Source organism: Gopherus evgoodei, chromosome 10, assembly GCF_007399415.2.
Source record: "Gopherus evgoodei ecotype Sinaloan lineage chromosome 10, rGopEvg1_v1.p, whole genome shotgun sequence".
NCBI lineage: Eukaryota > Metazoa > Chordata > Testudines > Testudinidae > Gopherus > Gopherus evgoodei.
This window is the reverse complement of record NC_044331.1, coordinates 62,039,162-62,060,867: the sequence shown is the minus strand read 5'-3', so window position 1 is coordinate 62,060,867 and position 21,706 is coordinate 62,039,162. Positions and strand designations below refer to the sequence as shown.

The 21,706-nt window shown below is 39.2% G+C and overlaps 1 protein-coding gene across 1 annotated transcript in view; it reads left to right on the top strand.

The window, feature by feature from the left end:
- The window catches only part of GRIN2A (glutamate ionotropic receptor NMDA type subunit 2A), a 273,638-nt gene that overhangs the window by 133,178 nt on the left and 118,754 nt on the right, over positions 1 to 21,706 (top strand). The window contains exon 2 of the mRNA XM_030579010.1: positions 14,197 to 14,789. Coding sequence (XP_030434870.1) covers positions 14,197 to 14,789 — 593 coding nt within the window. The remainder of the gene's footprint in view (positions 1 to 14,196; positions 14,790 to 21,706) is intronic.

Below are 21,706 nucleotides of genomic sequence, written 5' to 3'. Positions count from 1 at the left end.
TTGGTTCATTGACTTCAAATCCTTTGCTCCTTTTGTTTACATCGTAATTTTAACACAGTCTTTGAGTGGTACCAGTAGACCCTTTCTAATGTAATTAATCCTATCTTCTCTGTCTCCTTCTCACATCTGTTCTTAAGCAGTTTTATATAACCGATCATTGTGACAATTCATGAAACTTTACCAACTTTTCACCAGTCAGACTAACAAAGTAGGCCTGCTAGGCCTCAGATATTAGACAGTTCTCAATACTAGCTGGATGGTTTTATATAATTTGTGAATAAAAGTTAAATAAATGAGAACTGATTTTGTTCTATGTAAAACTTGAAGTACAAATTCTGAAGACTTGATAACGGATCTGTCAGGTTGGCACCAGTCTGAAGCACATTCCAAAGATGTTTGAAAATGTCTGTATGATCCTAGGAAGGTAAAATGCATGTTAACCACTGAATCACCAAATATGCAAACTCTGCTGCTTACCAGCTTGGCCACCGTTGCAGTGTTCTCCTTAAATCATAACGTAGTGGATAGTTTCACCCTGCGCATCACTGTATTGAGGCAGGAACCAAAGTTAGCAGAATATATGGGTTGCCCTGAGGTTTCTAATAACCATTCTTATTGGTGGAGGCTGAGGCCCAAGTTCAGCCAAGGCAGTCAGACTGTGCACTCAGGAGTTTAGCTGGGACTTGACAGGATGGAATCCTCCATCCACATGCTGCAGAGTGCCCTGGAGCTGCTAAAAATAGCCTCCATGTTGCCCGTTCTCCCCATTCCATTCTTTAAATGTATGGAGGGAATGACCAGTTCATCCACACAGAGGTAAATCCACCAACTGCACCCTGTGTTGGCCAGCCTTGCTTCCATATCCTTGCTGTGCAGTAGCCTACCTTCTGTGCAGCTGGGCTGTCTAGCATGTGTAGGATTATGCATTTCCTGGGCAAGCTCCCTAGACTATTCTATGCCCTCCACATGCTGCAGGAACACATGTTTTGCTACAGAAAAGGTCCTCTAGTTTCCCAGAGCAGAGGCAGGATTGCTCCTAAGAGTTGTCACTTTAGTTGTATGAGGTTTAAAAATAAAACCATTTTATTTAGGAGACCGTGACTATTTAAGCATTAGTGAAATTGCTAGCGAAGGACGCTTTCCAGTTGCCTCTGTCAAGAAGGTATAGCTAATACAAGAACACTAAAGCAGAAATACAATAATTACGAACATCACTTACAGAAACTTCTATTTAAATGAGACATTCCATAATTAATTATAAATAGGTCCCTCATATTACCAATCGCATTTTGGATGCTAATTGCAAAATGGTACTGCACATATCCTGGGTAATTTGTATTGCTGTTTTAATTTGTTTTCTTTCATTCCAGCTGGCCTAGATTAGTAGAAAAAAATGAAGGACGATATTTTGGTGATAAGCCTATTCTATATAGTAAAATATTTATGCCAAGATCCCAGCAGACAGACCAAATCTCTGTCTTTGTACAGAGAGGTGGCATTGAAAACCACATGACATGCAGTTGTGCGGGCTTCTTTCATGTACGGAAAATGATTCCATCTAAAGAGAGAATACTTTATCCTACATGTACCACCCATTTAATCTTCAGGGTTCATTGATATGCTACCTTGTACATGGACTACAGTCACTTTTAACCAAACCTTGGCCAGCCCACAGCCATTCTTTCTATGCTGCATGTTCTCTCAGAGAAATGACCATGTCCTCATGCCACATTTTCTGCTTGACAAGCATACTCTGTTTTTTCTTGTGCACATAAACAGACCACTTGCCAGAATTTAGCCAAAAGTGTGAATGTAGATGAAAGTCTGTTAATGAAGTAGACACGGCAGAGGCAATGAAGAGAATAAAAACAGTATATACTGATTCTCTACCTGCAGAGCTACCCTTCAGTGAGGACACAATTAATATCCTGAAAGTGTCTTAAGCCATCTCATTGCAGCTTTTGAAGAATTCTAAATGCGATTTGTCTGATCTCTCTAAATTGGACTGATAGTAAGTAATATAAATTTTAGCTTTTACAATAGTTTCAGGTCCTCTTATCTACTGTCATCCAAGTTTTCTGAAACAGTTTGAAGTTAGATTTTTTATTATTATTATTATTTTTGGTGTGGTGAGGGTTTTGAAACTATGGTGCACATCTGAATTGCTGAATAACTAACTGCCTTCTGTACTCCAAAAGAAATAAACAGATTATACTACATTGTGGAATCCTTAATCATACTGGTGTGTGTAACTCACAAACCTCCTGGGTGTAGGCACATCTAATGGAAGGACGAGGGGAGAGGGAGAGAGGTAAGGCTGTAGAGCACACTCATTTAACGAGCAGTTGATTCCAGAGTCTATCCTAACCTCCAGAGTTAGGGTTACAGATAGCAACTGTGAAAAAACGGGACAGGGGGTGAGGGGTAATAGGCGCCTATATAAGAAAAAGTCCCCCAAAACAGGAGTGTCCCTTTAAAAACGGAGCATCTGGTCTCCCTATCCAGAGTCTATCCTCATCAAGGGTTATGTAATCAGACCCTATGTGTAACTCTTACTCTCACTGTCTGCAAAGTACACTGCAGTCCTATTTAGTGACTGGCATGTTCAAACTCTTCTGCTCATTTGTCTGTTAATGGGAACATCAAGCAGCATACATTTAGATTCCAAAAAGAGAGGTGTGGAACCTCAGTGATGGCTCCATTGGGCCCTCTTGCTGATTTAGTTGTCTCATTTTCAAATAATAATTTGAGTACCTTCTCATGGGCCGACATTCATTTCCCCCTCTACATTCATTTATCACACAACTCTAAACACTTAAGTGGTGTTTTTATATCGCCATTTTTATTTATACTTCAGTCTATGCCCAATGATGAAGTTTGGTCATAACCAGCTCATGAAATCCACCATGTTTCTCAGAGGGGTTGAGATTATGCTACAAGGAAAACAGTTTCTCACGGAAAGCAACAAATGGTATATTCCAGCTGTTCTAGACCTGACACCTGGTTTCATGTTTCTGTCATTTCTCTTCATTCAGAGTCTTTTGTTTTTGTGGCGAGACTGGGGATTAATAAATCTGACATGTTCACAAGACATATTGGCCAGGGCATGAATTAAAGGAAAAAATGCTACCCATCCATTAGAGGGAATGACATAGCCTGTTATCTTCACAGTGGTGAAGCAATTAGTGTACAGAACTACACTATGTACTATGCAGTTTGAGTGTTTGATCACACAATACAATAAAATGAATGACTTTTCTGATATAGGAGACTTTTTTTTGAACAAAGCAGAATAGAAACATGGAGTTTGGTCTCAATGCAATAATGGAGTGCTGTTTTAAATGTCATCAACCTCTGCATCTTCTTGTACTGCACTTTTCATTTTAAAACCACATCACATTTTAGCACTTACACACTCGTTCTGAGTGTATTATCACAGTCTGTAAATGCACATTTGTAACAGTATTGTTCAAACATTGGAGTGAAACAGCCTCTCTGTTCAGATTTTAGTCATTTGAAAGACTGAGTTGGGACCTCTTTCAGTAGTAATAGTTTCATGCTTATTCTACTAAAGCCAGGTAATCTATTAGAGTGAAGTATGCCAAAAACATGGTCTATAATTGAAGATAATTCCTGCAATTAGTAAGAAGTTTATATTTTAAAATATACTACTATTATGCTTGTTTGTTCTGAGCCTGTGTCTTGTTTTTACAAAAAAAAAAAGCTCCAATGTTTCATATTTGAGAAATTGAAAAGCTGTTGAAAACGATCTTTTATCAGGGTTTTATTAGACAGATGAGGTTAATGAAATACCCATTGTTGGAATATAATTTGTAGTGGCATTGATGATTAAAGCTGGTTGGACCATGTTATGAAAAGTAATCATTTAGCCCCATATTTGGCTTCTGAAACATTTGCTGGTGAATGCTGATTTTCTTTGAAATGATTTGTTATTTGCTACATAGTTTGGATGAATAATCTTCAGAGTGAGTGTTCACAAATGGGTTAGTTTGATTATTCCACATATATGTTGTACAATTGGTGTCCTGTGCCAGATTGGATGCCTGTAATATTTTTAAACTGGAAAATAGGAATGAACAAAAATGGACTTCTGGTCCCAATGTTCAGAAAAATAAAGATTCATGCTAAAATTTGCAAAAGCTGTCAGAATCAATGCCTTATATTTTTATGAATACCCAGTGGTTGTCCAAATAATTGTGAGTAGTGAATGATCCACTAATCATAGTGAGCCCAAATTTCTGCTTTTTGTTCATAAAAATATTTGTGATGTTTTGACTGTTTACTGAGTTCTAATGATGTCTTGAGTGTGTTTGGTTAATTCTATAACTTCCTGGCATGACATATTAGAGCTAGCTGATGATCGTCAGAAGTAATGCCTTTCAGAGGCAGCCATTTGGCTGAAATTGCACAGGAAGCACAGTCTTTGTGAGCAGACAGTAGAGTAGGAAGCTCAAGTTGTAGGTCGAGCATTTTGCAATTTAGCACCATTCATATTCTGAGCGTTGCTTTATAACATCTGTTCTCTTGACTGGCAGGAAGATTACAAATATCAATGAATCTTCTCACCCTTCAGTTGATACTTGTTCTCCCCACTCCCACCAACGTAGCGTTAGTGTCTGAGGTGTCTTCCAATTGCTCGGTATAGTGATGGTAGCACAGGGGCAAGGTGGCAAGAACTGCTCTAGGGCAGCACAGGGGAATGAGCAGCATGTGTTGCGGTGATCTGTCCCACTGTGCACCAGTACTACTGTTAATTACTTTTTGAAGCTTTTAGGTCTGCTTGGATGCATCTACCCTAACTTAGAGTGGCCATCTGTGGTCCAATTGACATTTGTGGGAGCAGAAGTGGCCTTTCTCTGGCTGATCTGATCTCTGCCCATTTAAATATTTGCCATTTAACTGAAACTTCCAACAAGGCTGATATTCACATTGTGATGATGGATGCTTGTCCACTGAGAAAAACCACTGAACTTGCTTCATTAACTTTTAGTTTAAAAAAGAATTTAAATATCTCCTAAAGCATCCAGAATGGTGGCTGCAGTTTCACGTTAGGGAATTTTACAAGTGTAGACAGAACATGAGTGGCAAAGGCAAAAGAATTTTTAAAGATTAGATTTTTTTTTTTTGCTTTTCTAATTTAATTTCATAATTTGACTTGTGCCACCTTCTTCATGCTGAATACAGCACTGGAAAACAGTTGCCTGGAAGAGGAACCGAGTGGCAGCCAGTACCATTTGATGGAGACTCTCAGTGATGCTGCTTTGACTGCTTTCCAAGCTCACCTGTTCTCTGTTACATTAATAAGCAATAATTCAATGAAGTTGAATAATAAATCTTAGTAAACTGGATCTTCCTCTTTCTGTGCAGAAGGGATGGATCTGCTCATGAGGACAGGGTGAAGGGATCTTTGTGGGGAGGGTTTGTCCCATACCTGGGGATGGGCACAGTATGTTCATCATCACCTCATTGACTGCTTTAACTTTAAGCTGGCTTCAGTCAGTATTAGCTTTTAAGCAATATGGAACCCTCCTTTATGAGGGCTAGAATGATGGTTTCTTAGGCAGCTCTGTTGCCAAGGAATCACAGAGGGGCTGTATAGTGGTCATATAGGCCCTAGGCCTGGAGTTTCATAGTTTCTAGAGGCTAAATGCACTACTCCAGTGGTTCTCAGCCAATGGTACATGTAGCTCGGGGGGGTGCGCGAATGTCTTCCAGGGGGTACATCAACTCATCTAGATATTTGCCTAGTTTTACAACAGGCTACATAAAAAGCACTAGCAAAATCATTACAAACTAAAATTTCATGCAGACAATGACTTGTTTATACTGCTCTACATACAATGCACTGAAATGTAAGTACAATATTTATATTGTAATTGATTTATTTTATAATTATATAGTAGAAATGAGAAAGTCAGCAATTTTTCAGTAGTAGTGTGCTCTGACACTTTTTTGTATTTTATGTCTGATTTTGTGAGCAAGTAGTTTTTAAGTGAGGTGAGACTTGGGGATATGTAAGACAAATCAGATTCCTGAAACAGGTACAGTATTAAATATTTGACTAGGCTCATTAAGAAGAGTTATCTTCTTTTTAGCTTTTGTCCACCATTAGAAACAAAGTACTGGATTTGCTAGACCATAAATCCAACCCAGTATAGCATCTGTAATCCTCCCTAGAACTTTTAATTAAACCTTGTAAGTAAAGAAATAATGAATGTGATAAAAAAATATTGTGATCTAGGTTTGGCAGCTTGAGTTCATTTATAGCTTCCTTTTATTGTTTTCATGTCACGTATCCATCCTGCATATTGCAGGTGAAATTTTCATTTTTTGCTAGAAATAAGAACTATACCTGTGTATATTTTACCTTTCCTCAACTGAAGAATAATAACTCGATACTACAGATATAGTTCCTTGCAGAAAAATCCTTGTTATGCACGTAAGGCTGTAAATAACATGAATATATGTAGAGCAGAGATGCTTCTGCCCAGAGTACTATTTGCCCAAAGGGTATAATTCCTGAAAGGTCTCTTGAAGTATGACAACACTATTCTCAAAAGTATTGTCTGTGCAGGTCTATGCATCCTGAAACGAGATGCCAACACTGAAACATTGATTTGTCGAGGAAAAGGTGTGGGACCGGGTGGGTGGATTCAGTAGATGCAGGTAGTGCAAATTTTTATCTGCGTATCGCTACATTATAATTATCTTCCCTACCATCCATCACATACTATAACATCAAACGTCCTTAGCTAGGTCTCATCTTGGCACTTAGAACACTTGAGAGTCATTGTTATGTATCTGTATCTATCTGAATTTTATCTTCTCAGCTTCCCAAGTGAGAGTTCTGCATCTCATGAGGATGCTTTAGCTCAGGGTAATGGAACGTTTATTTTACATAACAAAGACTCCATTCCACTTTCCAACTATGTAAAACAAAGCTTTCCTTCAGGAAGTTCATATTTTGGGCTATGATGAATCAAGGCTCCACAGTGGACACTAGTATAAAACTTTTAACGTCACTTTTGTTCTTCAACGTACTGGTTACATTCATATTGTCAGATTTTATTAGATGACTCATTCTTAAAGACTCTCTTGCCTTGAGCTAGTTTGGAGTGCAAAATTTGATGTATTTGGTACTTCTGGGAAATCATAAGAACATACAAACGGTCATACTGGGTCAGATGAAAGGACCATCTAGCCCAGTATCCTGTCTTCTGACAGTGACCAATACCAGGTGCCCCAGAGGGAATAAGTAGAACAGGTAATCATCAAGTGATCCATCCCCTGTTGCCCATTCCCAGCTTCTGGCAAACTGAAGCTAGGGACACTGTCCCTCCCCATCCTGGCTAATAGCCATTGATGGACGTAACTTCCATGAACTTATCGAGTTCTTTTTTGAACCCTGTTACAGTCTTAGCCTTCTGTGGAAGTTATTTGCATCTGAAGTTGCTTTTGAGGGGATGGTGTTGGCCTGCTCCTTATTATATACCCCAGGATAATAAACATCCTCTGCCAGACTGATAGGCTGATAGTTCTCTTGGAGAAAACACACCTGCTTGTAAAACAAATGTACTGGTTAAATATTAGAGTAGTATTTTTTAAAAAATTAATGCTGCTTTATTTTTGGTGGAAATTTTCATTACACCTACTTAGTTATCTGTATAAAAGGTGCGCACAGATTGGTTAATTACAGTTTTGGATTTTCTTTCACCCTCTACAAAAAGGCGATGAGAGAGATTTTGGAATTCAGCTCAGGCAGAATGTTTTCAGATGTGAACCTGATGTCCAGTGACATTTGTTTTTATAGCAATTCAATTCCTGATATGCATACCTTTTCATTAGTGCATATAGTACTCTGATATAAAACTTATCTCAAGGAATGCCTTTGGACCTGATTCTGTCGCCACTGAGGTCAGCTGCAGATTGTGATAACTTGGGAAGTAAAATCAGACCCTTGATTGTAGCATACTTAAGTGTGTCTAAGTGTTTTTGACAGTGCTTACAGCGATTGCAACATTCAAGTTCAGCTCCTGATTCTCTTAGACCCCATATATAATTCTTCACAAGTATATTGTCAAATTCAGATGTTTTTACTTGTAATTCTCTGACATGGTAACGAATGTATGAAACAACTTTTCTGTAACTTCAGCTAATGCCTCAGCCGTAAATCAGTAGCTTGACATTGGATAGAATTTTCTTTCCAACTCTTACCAGGTAAGAGAGAGGAGTAATGCTTTATATGATCTGTTCATTCTTCAGTGTCAAATATTTCATCCAGATGATTGACTATGCTCACAGCACCTCTACTGAGATACTGATAACAGTCTACTTTTAAGCCCTCTTTATGAGTTTGAAGTTCATTTACAGTTGTTATGTGGCCTGGAGTGCTTAGAGCTGAGTGCCAGCTCTCTGACACGGCATACTACAGAAGTACACTTGTTTAACCAAGATTGTTAGCAGGAGGAGTGCTCGATTTCTTGACACAAAAGCATATTTTTTCTTGTTTAATTGATCTTGGTAAATCTAGGCCAAAAACCTTAGGTGTGACACTGAACCTCCCCTTAGTTGTACATGAGCTCATTAATTAAGAGCACTTTTAATGAAGTGCAGTGGTGGCAGCGACTGCTACTGCTTTTCAGCCCTCAGCTGGAAAGTGCCCATTTACAGTGATTGACAGTAGCAGCTGTATCTGCACAGATTCTTCATACAGATTTTCTGTTCCACGACATAAGCTGTTGTGAAAAGTGCACAGAATTGGCCTGCAAGGTGTATTTATTTTACCCTGGTTTTTATGTTTACCTTCTTACGAACAGGTAAGGCTCTAGCTTCCCTGATGGTAGAGCTTCACTTTCTGAGAGTAAGAGGGTACAAGTGTTAGTCTCTTTCTAGTTTTTCTATGATAGAGAATAATGCTTAAAGCTTTCTAATGTCACCCCTTTTCAGTATTCCTTAACGACTTGTTTGCTTCCTTGATTGCTCCATAATGAACAGATATTGTCAGTGGATGATGTTCAATGACACCTAGCTCTTCCTCCTGAGATGTATGTTAACTTAGAACCCATCAACACCTATGAGTAGTTCAAACTAATCCTTCCTCTATATTTCTCACTCCTCTGCTTTTAACTTAATATGCCATTATGTGTAGCTGCCTAGCTTTGTTTCTACTGACGTGCCTCAAAATCCTTTTGAGATTTGACTTATTTCAATACTTTTGTAATCTGCAGGTTTTGGTACCTCACTTTTAATCCCTTTTCCAATTTATGAATACATGTATTAAATAGCACAGGTGCTAGTATAGCTCTTGGGGCATATTGCTGTTAACCTCCTTCCATTTTGAAAATTGGCCACATATTCCCTATACTCTGTTTTCTATCGTTTAAATAGTTTCTAATCCACAACACAACGTTCAGTCTCATCTGATGGTCCACTTAATAAGCATCTTGTGAGGGACTTTATTCAGAGGCCATTTGAAAATCCAAATAAATTGTATATACCATTCCTCTCTCACGCGGTATATTGTTGACCCTGTTAAAGAATTCTATAGTCTGTGTTAGCGTGAGGTCAGTCTAGAAGATCATAATGGTCCCCTTGGCCCCAAACATCTGTGAATATGGTTTTTTCCCTCACTTTGAACCTTAAGGTACAAAAAGTGGGGACCTGCATGAACACTTTTAAGCTTAATTACTAGCTTAGGTCTGGTACGCTGCCACCAGCCAGAATTTAGTGTCTGGCACACTTTCTGTTCCCCCAAAACCTTCCCTGGGGAACCCAGACCAAAACCCTTGGGTCTTAAAACAAGGAGGAATTAACCGTCCCCCTCCTTTTCCCCCCAGACTTTCCCCTCCCTGGGTTGCCTTGAGAGGCTTCACACTGATCCAAACTCCTTGGATCTTAAAACAAGGAGGAATTAACCATCCCCTCTCCTTTTCCCCCCACCAAGCCCTGGTGAGTTCAGATTCAATCCCTTGGATTTAAAACAAGGAAAAATCAATTCAGTTCTTAAAAAGAAAGCTTTTAATTAAAGAAAGAAAAGGCAAAAATTATCTCTGTAAAATCAGGATAGAAAATACTTTACAGGGTACTCAGATTCATATAGACAAGAGGGACTCCCCCCCCCCCGCCTTAGATTCAAAGTTACAGCAAACAGAGGTAAAAATCCTTCCAGCAAAAAGACACATTTACAAGTTAAGAAAACAAACGTAAAACTAATCCACCTTGCCTGGCTATTACTAACAATTTTTTGAAACGTGAAAGACTGATTCAGAAAGATTAGGAAAGCCTGGGTGTATGTCTGGTCCCTCTTAGCCCCAAGAGCGAACAATGAACCAGACAAAAAGCACAAACAAAGATTTGCCTCCACTAAGATCTGAAAGTATCTTGTCCCCCTATTGGTCCTCTGGTCAGGTGTCAGCCAGGTTTACTGAGCTTTTTAACCCTTTACAGGTAAAAGAGACATTAACCCTTAACCATTTGTTTATGACAAGTCTACTGAAAATCTGTATAGTATAGGGTAAAGGCACACAAGACGCTCTCAACTCCATTCAGTTGTCAAGTTGCACAAGAGACCAGGTTTCACGAGGGAAGACTAGATTTCACAGTCCATGATGTGTTTTTCATGGCCTTGAATTTAGTAGGACCCTAGTTATATTCCTAATCTCATAATATACTTCATCATTAAGTAGAATTGATGTCCTTGATTGGTGCTTAAATCTCGTATCTTGAGTAACAATCTGGTTTCTAACCCATTGTGATACCATGGTCTCACTTTCTAAACAAGCATGATCAAAACAAGCTTAACTTGCCCAGCAAGGGGTAAATTAATTTGTTCTTGTGCCAGTCACTGTCTTATTCTGGTACAAAGATGAAAAGTATCCCATTGCAGATTGCAAATAAATAATTGTCTCATTTACCTGACTAAATGTTTTAGGCTCTTCCCCAGAAGAAGTAAGAATACACAGTGAAGTCAATGGAGTGATGATTTACCAGTTGTGATGCTTTTAAAACTTTAAAGAAAACATAAAGTAATATTTTAAAGTGTTTTTGAACTTGATTCTCCCCTTTGGGGAGTTTTGCGTGTTTACGGACTATTGGTTTGGGCTTACAATTTCTCAGATTCACCAAAATGATAGCTTTTGCCAAATAAATGGTGTGCATGTAACGTCTGTGTATTTTCCTTATATGCACGTAAATATTTCTTGTAGGTACCATTGAATTTTTAAAGGTGTCTGCCTGCAACTTTCCATCTTGCTGCTATCCTGAGCTGTAAGTCTCCAGCTGTTCTTTCTCCCATTTTAAGGTAGTGGCAAAAATCATTCAGAGCACATATCGCCAGATCCTTAGCTAGTATTAATCAACATATCACCAGTGAAGACTATGGAGTTATGTAGATTTACAGCAGCTAAGGATCTGGTCCACAGCATTAATGCTAATACACTGAATGGTCTGCAGCAAAGTTCTGTCTTATCCACTTAATTTTCGTTTTAATCAGCTGGAGCATTGGATGGTATTAATCACAAATTGCTTGCTTGAAAAATCTGTGGATAAGTCAAGTCATGTTCAAAAGTTGTTAAAAGGCTACCCAGTGTTTCTGAAAGCATGCATGACCGTGGAAGGGATTGTGACAGTAGTAATTATAGCTGGGGCTCTGAGCGTCTATATGTGCACATTAGAAAGGGACAAATTTGTAAGTGTCCCTCTGTGCTGTATTGTGCTGATAATCTGTTCAGGTAAGTCTCTTTGCTCTTTGGAGTTCTCTGATGTGCCTCCAGAGTCTATGCAGCCAATGGCCCTTGAACAGATCCTTCACTTGGAGAAGCAATACCATTATGCTTATAGTCATGAGTGGTACATAGGGATGTAGTGAAAGGATGTGATGGATTTCATCGTCAAGTCTATTTACATATTCTAAGTGCTATTATTTATCTATTTTATTTGTGCGTAGAACGTCCTTTTGCCATTGCATCTGAGCACACCATGGATAAAAGAAAATATCAGTCACAGTTTGGAAATCTGAAAAACAAGAAGGGAAAGAGAGTGCATTAGATTTAACTACTGGTTTGGTAATATTTCTCCAAATAGTTAATCACTTGATAATTTACTTTGTATTGGCGAACTAATGTAAAATTAGATTAATGGAAATGGCTTTGGATGTTTAATTCCTTTTGGTGTAGTGATGTGAAATGCTGGCTCTGAACATATTTTCAATGTGCTCCATTTGTACATAGCTGTGAGTATCCCTGAAAGGAAGACTTCTTTAGATTTATAATTGGAGTCCCTGGGGAATTGCTCCAGTAAAATATCCCATATTTAATTCTCTCCCCGCTATGCCTCATAGTGTCCTTAATTCATCAAACTGGATTTTACCCAAATCTATTGGAAGGCTAGCATTGGCAGTCACAATACCCTTTCTGACATGACAATACCTGCCAAGGCAAATGATTTAATTAGCACCAGTGTTGCACACATTGTTGCCCTAGTTGGCTTTTTTCATAGTTTGACCCTATGGTAGGTTTTGTATTGGGGTTAAGTCCTAAAAAATCTTCCTGTTGGGTACTTAAGGCTCTAAAAGTAATAACATTGCTTGCCTCCTTAACAAACAAACAGACTCGCACACCTGTGCAGAGGGTTCTCTGCATGAAGCTGATATAGTTCAGTGGACAGAGTATACAAATGGGCATTAAGAGATCTGAGTTTCAGTTTTGGTTCTAACACCAACTTGCTGTGTGATTTTGGTCATAGTTGTATCTGTTTCAGTATCTCCTTCAGTTTCCTTGTATAGAGATAATAGTTCTTAGCTGAATTCATAAAGCGCTTTGAGATGAACAGTACTATATGTTTGTATTAATAATAAAGTCATCAGAGGAATTAGAGGAATGACTGACACTTTTCTAAAAGATAGCGTTAGAAGCCTTGAATAGCCAATATATATTTTAACATGATGGTTTATGCACAATATCAGTGTCTGAAAATGAAATAAATATGTCCTGTTGTACCACCGGGGATAAAGTACAATTATATAACTGGTGGTATATGCTTCGATAATCTAGTAACCTTAATTTGTGTAAGTTTAGAATATAAAATCCAAATAGATATTTAGAAAATGCTCTGTCCATGTATGAAATATTAGAAACCTGTAAAGAGTTTATTATAAAGTACACACAAGTAGCGTGGTATAAGTGGATGGCTTTTGTTAGATGACAAAAGTGAATTTTTGTTAGATGACATAAACACAATAGGTAGACATAAGGAGAATGGAATGGGCTGTGTCAAATGTTGTGACTGAGAATATAACCTAAGCAAGGCAAACTCAAGGAAAGTGTCTGATGGCAAATTAAGGATGCTGTTATGTCCACCAGGAAAACACACACAGATGCAAGTTATAGAATGCAAGGCCATTCTTCAAATTTACTTCCATTTAACTAATCTCATGAGGACTGGAACATGTTGCTAGACACTCCTAGGTTATCATTATTATAAATCAGTAGTCATTATTTTATACTGGATGTAATACTATTCTAATTTGAGATGGGCAGAGTGACCTGAATGTAATGTGATGAGCAGCGAACGCAGAGTATGTGAGTACAATGGGTCTGATTTTTTAAAGCTGCTGACAGCTCCCATTAAAATAAATTAGATTTGTGGTAGCTCAGCACCTCTGTAAATCAGCCCTATGTGTACAGTGTTGCTTCATACATATGCAATAAAGCTGCTTCCCTCTTGTTTCATGATCCATGTAGATAATCCATCTGGACTACACTGTTTCACAATAAGATTGGGTAAATTTACATCAATGTGGTGGAGTTAATCCATTCAAATAGCGTAGAGATTTACATTGTTCATCTGTAACAACTAGTTAGACTTATGTCCTTTACCTTCAAGTGCTTTGAGAAATTTCCCTAGTAGATAACTAGCTGCTCATGCCATTTTTCCTAAAGATTTAATCATCCATTGCAATTACTGGCGGTTGGTGTTACTGACTACAAGAAAACAGCAAAATCTGCCTGGTTGTGTTATATGTAAAATGTAAAAAAGATTCTTTGAACTTCACACACTCACTGAAAGTTAGAGAGGTAACAAGAATGGACCTTAAGAGGACAGAAGACACAGACACTCTCTCTTCTTTGCACATCAGTCCAATTATAGTAACCTTTCATTGTCTTTTGCATATTCTAGGATGTGTTGTCCACATTCTTCCAGTTTGGGGCTTCTATCCAGCAAGAAGCCATTGTCATGCTGAAAGTGATGCAAGATTATGACTGGCATGTTTTTTCCCTGGTGACCAGCACCTTTCCTGGATACCGGGACTTCATAAGTTTCATCAAGACCACAGTGGAAAACAGTTTTGTGGGCTGGGACATGCAGAACGTGATCATACTTGATACTGCCATTGGGGATGCCAAGACCCAGATTCAGTTGAAGAAAATTCATTCATCTGTTATCCTGCTTTATTGTTCCAAGGATGAAGCTGTTTACATTCTGGATGAAGCCCGTTCCCTAGGCCTTACAGGCTATGATTTCTTCTGGATAGTTCCCAGCCTGGTTAGTGGCAACACAGAAATCACTCCCAAGGAATTTCCTTCAGGGCTAATTTCAGCATCCTATGATGAATGGGACTATAGTTTAGAAGCTCGGGTGCGGGATGCTCTTGGGATTATCAGCACAGCTGCATCAGCGATGTTGGAAAAGTACTCCTTCATTCCAGAAGCAAAAACCAGCTGCTATGGACAACTAGAGAAGAATGAACGACCATCTCAGACGCTACACAAGTAAGACATTCTACTTTTTTCCTAGACTGTACATGGTTTGATGATTTTTTTTCAGATTAATACCAATATATTTCTCTGTAGCAAAATAATACTTTTTATTAATCCCTTCAGCCTCTTTATAAAAGATATGCTGTATTTATTGTTTGTCAGAGATCGCCAGGGGAACCTACAGAAAGGTCTGGTATGTTGTTACTTGTACTAGTCTATGCATGGAACTGATGTCATGTTCCTTGCAATAGAAAGCTACCATCTCTTTGGATCTGGTACCTTCAGAAATTTGGTTTCAGCATAGTGGGTTGGTGGGACATTAATTAATTATCCGTTGTGTCTCTACTCATTTCTCAAAAAATGTAATGTGGAGGTAAAATTGTCTAAATACTATGCAGGCCTTGACTGAGTCTGTGAGACTCCCATTAATTCTTAGAGGACTCTAATTAGTTAATACTTTGTACATCTTTTTACTCTGTGTTAAAATGGTGATGCAAGAAATTATACAAGTCCAGGGTTATCTGGGCAACTAATAACAGGAATAGTAGTCTGTTACTATTGTAGTTTTTTGCTACCTCTGCTTGTAAGTATTTTACCTTAGAAACGTATGTAAAAAGCCATCAGCATTAACCCATGCTGACATGGAAGAATCCTTGCAATATTGTGTCACTCTTCAAATGGAAACAGTTTGTTCAGTTTCAATTAAACTCTTCTCTAGTCTTGTCTTAAGGGCATTGGGATGCTTGAGTAAATGTAAGTCAAAGTCCTTACCACTTGTGAGAGAACCATTTGTGAGAGAACCACACTTAACTGCATCCTGCCTTCCGAAATTCTCCCCTGCATATGTAATTGGATATTGTATTCTTCAATATCTATACTTACATGATTGTGTAATGAATGATGCTGTGATGAGTACCAAGATATATTTGGGCAAGTATGCAACAAGTATGCTTGGGAATTGTACAGTCAGAGAATGGCAAGAAAGTCACGCGATTCAAGTGGCCAATCACACAACACAAATAAAAAATATTCAAAGCTGTGCTTATGGGAAAGAATTTAGGCACTCTAAAGGCTGAAATATTTTTGTATAAACTATTAATTGAACAATTTCCAAAGAACCAGGCAAAATAGTAAAAATGGAGTCTGAATAATTCACAGAGAAAGGAGCCAGTCTCCTAAACATGAAAGGGCTGACCGTTGTCAATGAGAGAATTTATCAGAAGTTATATAGTCTGTGAAAAAAGAAGTCTGTGAAAGAAGCCAAAGAAGCTTATTGTTTACCCAGTATCATGTTTGGCCCAGACTAGGAAGGAAAGACTTCTGTGAAAGAAGTCTGTTATATCCAGCACACATTTCAGGTGGTAAGCAGGCATTTTCTCATGACTGGCTGCCCCTTTTGTCCTGCTCCACCCCCTTTTATAGCTTTGGCACAAAGTGGGAATCTTTTGTCTATGCTTGTCCCCACCCCTGCCTCATCAATGGAAAAGTACAAGGATTAAGATGGATTCCAGGATTATGTGACATGGTGACATGTGACTGTAAGACCTCCTAGTCTCCATTCTTCCTGGGTTGGCCCACACATACACAGGAAGGCATGCAAATAAATAAACCATTTACAATCAATTGTCCTAGTCAATGGGAGCCATCAAAATTTTAAACCACCATTAATGGCCCACACTTTGCATAATTACAATAGGATCTCAGAGTTATACTTCATATTTCTAGCTTCAGATACAAGAATGATACATGCATACAAATAGGAGGAATATATTCAGTAGGTTATAACCTTTGTTATGATACCTTACAAGAGATTTTTTGCATAAAGCATATTCCAGTTACATCATATTCACACTCATAAGCATATTTCCATAAAACATATGGAGTGCAACATCACACAGGGTGCATGTGTAAACCTCCAGATGTGGAAAACAGCTTTTCTTTATGTCCGCTTTCATTCACTTAGGTCACTTGCTACAGCATCTGTAGCCCAGAGCTCTGCGTTGTTTTGGCTGGGGATCAGAAAACATATGCCAGTCCAGTACTGCAAAGTCACTCATTTCAAATTAATATAGCACTGGGTGAGCAGTTCAGCAAAGGACAGAAACCTAACTCTACTAAGTCTGGAGTATCCTAACCCAAAGCAGTAGATTCATAGTGCCTGCGTGCTGGATATAGAAGGTTAATTCTAAACAGTGTAGCGAATAGTTGCTACCTAAATTTAGAGAAAGACAGAGGGGATTGATGGCAACACCGACTTGTTTAAAACAAAAAATTGTGTATATTTGTCCTTTTGTGGTAGAAAGCAGAAGAACCCTTAAAGGTATCTAAAACTCCAGTCTCCTAAACGAGAAAGGGCTGACCGTTGTCAATGAGCGAATTTATCAGAAGTAAGGAAATGTGCTTTTCAAAGTCTTCTAAGGCCCCTAATGGGCCACCACAGAAACATGTTATAATTCACTTCTAAAACATCTATAGCTGTGTGTTTATAAAACTGTGTTGCGGGAGACTGACTGAATTAGAATGACTTTCCAACACTATTTTAATGGTCAACTGGTTTTAACTTTGCTTGCAGAATCTGTGCTGCTTCAGATAGAGAAAGTAATTAAATTGTTGGTGGGGGGGTGGATGGGGAAGTGGGGTTGAGAAAAGGAGATTGAGTTATGCTTTCATATAGTAGCTTTGTATAGTGTTGGGTATGTATGTGCAGAATAGGCATGTGTATTTATATTAAGAATTGGTATGTAAAATTATGGCATCCAGGAATAGCTGCTTTTCCTTTCAAAATGGCTCCGTTTTGGTGCTGCTGCTGTATATGTAGACGTCATCGCCAGCAGTTTCTGCTAAATGCCAAATACTGTATCATGTAAACCTTTTTTTTTTCTTCATATCCACATTCCATAATTCGTGTGGCCCTGGTGAGGAGTTGCACTAAGTGGTAAGCTTCCTCCATCCCACGCTGAGCCTCTAAAAGAACTGTGGAAAATCACCAGAATGGCTACAGAAAAATCTGTGAATTCTCTCTCCATGGGTGCGGGTGGGGCAGGAGGGAAAGGAGGAACACACAGAAAACTATGCGATGACAACCTCTTGCAACATAGCTACTGGCAATATATTTCTAAAATCATTTATTCTAAGACAGAACAAATCTGAATCAATGTCAGATTCACTATAATCTCTATACCAAGTTTTTATTGCTCTTGATTTCTTCTTATAGTAAGTATACGTCAACATTTTTAAAAAATCCCGCCAAAACTACTGACACTGTGCACACTAAATCGCGCACTTTAATATTAGAGCTTACGCTGAAAAGATAAGTTCAGCATTAACTCTGCACCCCAAATTCCGTGAAGGTTTGCAGTCTTGAATACCCTTCACAGTTAGACCCTTTCACTTTTAGAAGATCTTGTATTCAAAAACCACTGTTCAAGGTGGAAGTCCGCATTAAAGCTTGGATCCATTTTGAAACATTTTTCCCTGTTCAGTCACTCACTGCTTTGGAGCTGAACTAGCTAGTCAGCATTCCTCCAGTCTGTGATCATGTGCTGCCATTAAATCTGTATGACTACAAGGGGAACATGTGTGTCTCCACAATGCAATTAGGCTGTAACATGAGCTCTACAGTATGTAATGCATAATGCACCTGCAAATTACTGTGGATGGAGCTGTAATATATTATGGTGAATAAAGCCACTTTCCTGTTTGAAGCAGTCATGTCTACCTATAACATGAGCATAAGTTTTCCTGTATGGAGGACAATTCATTCTCTTCCAAACTTCAGAATATAATGGGAGTGGGGAGGGTGCTATTTACCATCTATAGAAGACATGTCACAATAATAAGAAATTACTTGACGTAGTTACTGTAATTAGTCATTTTTGTATTAAAAAATGTTCTTCTGGAGTACTCAATTAATATTTACTGTATAATGCCAGAATCAATATATACAAATGCTTAGCACTTCCATAGTGCTTTGGAAACATTAACCCTCTTAGCACCATGGTGCAGCAAAGAAGTTGAATTTGCTTCACTTTTCTCATCAGTAAAATGGAGTTACCTATTTAACTTCCTTGCCCAAGGCTACACAACAAATCAGTGGCTGAGCTGGGATTAGCACTCAGGGCTTTCAGGATGCGCTCATGCTGCCTTGTTCTATTTTAAACTAAAAATTAAATGAAGCCAATATTAAAGAATGGATTTAAACATGGAGTATTGATGAACATTCTTGGGGGAAAGGCTAAAATTATTGTAAATAGTCGCAGGGCTTAAGGGCCCCTAACAAATGCCTTACTGCTCTGTACTGAATGTCTCACCAGAACAGTGAATTACACACATGGTACAGCTTGCAAACGCTGAAGCTGAGAACTCAGTGGAGAGTACTTATCTTGAAAAAATCCCCTACAGGAGGTAATACCTGATGCTAAATGAAAAAAAGCTCAGGAAAGAAGCAAGAAAAAAGAGGCTTTTAGACCCTCACTTTTATCATCACTGTCAAATTCAGCTTGAAACCTAGCACTGTATTCTAAACCCACTTCATTATACCTAGTTTGTTCTTAAATGAAGACAGGTAACATTTTACACACTACTTTTCACATCTAGATGATGACTTTAAGCTCTGGATTTTTTAAAAAGAAAATCTGTTTTGAAGTGAAATCTATTACAAAGCAAAAACTCTCAATTTTTCACCCCTTGACTCCAGTGGGCAATGCCCTAGCTGAAGGCATTTTATCTCTCTTGAGCACACACAGTCTGTCTCCTCCCTTCACTGCAACTCTTAAGGCCTGGTCTGCACTACCATTACACGTTTAAACCGAATTTAGCAGCGTTAAACCAATTTAACCCTACACCCGTCCACACAATGGAACCCTTTATATCGCTATAAAGGGCTCTTTAAACTGATTTCTGTACTCCTCCCCAACGAGGGGAGTAGCACTGAAATGGGTATTGCCATGTCAGATTAGGGTTAGTGTGGCCACAAATCGACGGTATTGGTCTCTGGGCGGTATCCCACAGTGTACCATTGTGCCACTCTGGAAAGCAAGCTGAACTCAGATGCACTGGCCAGGTAGACAGGAAAAGCCCCGCAAACTTTTGAATTTAATTTCTTGTTTGCCCAGCGTGCAGCTCTGATCAACACGGGTGGCCATGCAGTCCCAAATCCAAATAGAGCTCCAGTATGGACTGTACAGGAGATACTGGATCTGATCGCTGTATGAGGAGACAAATCTGTTCTATCAGAGCTCCATTACAGAAGACGAAATGACAAAGCATTTGAAAAAATCTCCAGGCTATGATTCAGAGTCCACAGCACAGTGCTGTGTGACAAGCGTAATGGAAAGCCAAAGAATCAAATGGACGCTCATGGAGGGAGGGAGGGGGTACTGAGGACTCCAGCTATCCCACAGTCCCCGCAGTCTCCGAAAAGTATTTGCATTCTTGACTGAGCTCCCAGTGCCTGAAGGGTCAAAAACATTTTCCCGGGTGTTTCAGGGTATATGTCATCAATTTACACCCTCCCCCCCACGTGAAAGAAAAGGGGAAAAAATTGTTTCTCGTCTTTTTTTTCAATGTCACTCTATGTCTACTGCATGCTGCTGGTAGACGGGGTGCTGCAGCGCTGAACACCAGCATCCCCTTCCTGGTGGTAGACGGTACAATACGACTGCTATCCATTGTCATCATCAGCCCGTGAGTGCTCCTGGCTGGCCTCGGTGAGGTTGGCCGGGGCACCCGGGTAAAAATGGGAATGACTCCCGATCATTCCCGGCAAATGGTACAGAACGGCTGGTAACCGTCCTCATCATAGCAACTGGAGGCTGAGCTCTTTCAGCACCCCCCTTTCATGTCTAAAGAAAAGATTCTGTACTGCCTGGACTATCATAGCAGTGAGAGGCTGTGCTCCTCTTCCCTCCCCCACCCTTTAATGTCCTGCCTGGACTATTGTAGCAGCTGGAGGCTTCCTCCCCCTCATTTTATTTCACTAAAAAGTCAGTGTTTCTTATTCCTGCATTCTTTATTACTTCATCACACAAATGGGGGGACACTGCCACAGTAGCCCAGGAGGGCTGGGGGAGGAGGGAAGCAACCGGTAGAGTTGTTGCAGGGGCACCCCCTAGAATGGCATGCAGCTCATCATTTCTGCAGGGCTCTGGGGCTTTGACACAGAGCAGCTGTGCTCTCTGGTTCTCTAGTACACTTGCCCCATATTCTAGGCAGGACTGACTTTATTTTTAGACAAAACATAAAGAAGGGAATGACCTGGGGAGTCATTCCCATTTTTGTCCATGCGCCCCCGGCCGACCTCAGCGAGGCCAGCCAGGAGCACCCATGACAGCAGTAGACGGTACAAAATGACTGATAACCATCATCTCATGGCCAATCTGTTTTACAAAACCGGTTTATGTAAAATCAGAATAATCCCGTACTGTAGACATACCCTATGATGCTATTATTGGCTTTTTCAGACACAGGAAAAATGCTGGTTTGCTTGAATTTATCAGGATAAGCTGATCAATGTCCATTTTTAATATATGTGGGAAGAAATTGGCTTTCCCCTGAAGTACCTCACCATATAGAAAAGATTTAAAGGAAAATTCAGAATGACTAGTTTAAACATACATATTTTTCAAGTTCATGTATAGCTTCAGGTCTAGAGATTTACCTTGAGTAGCATTAAATTTAGGAGCATAGGTAACAATCTGCAGTTGAGAAAAACAGAATGGTCGATTTGTTGGCATGCTCCCTCCTCACTTGCATTACTCTCATAATCTCCAAGATATACCATTACACACAATATGGTCACTAATATAACAATGCAGTGTATTAACACGGTTTGAACAAAAACTCCCTCTCCCAAAAAACCCTGCTGATCACCATAAGAAATTGTGCCCTCCCATGAAATAGAAAAAGTGTGTGTGTGTGTTTTTTTTTTT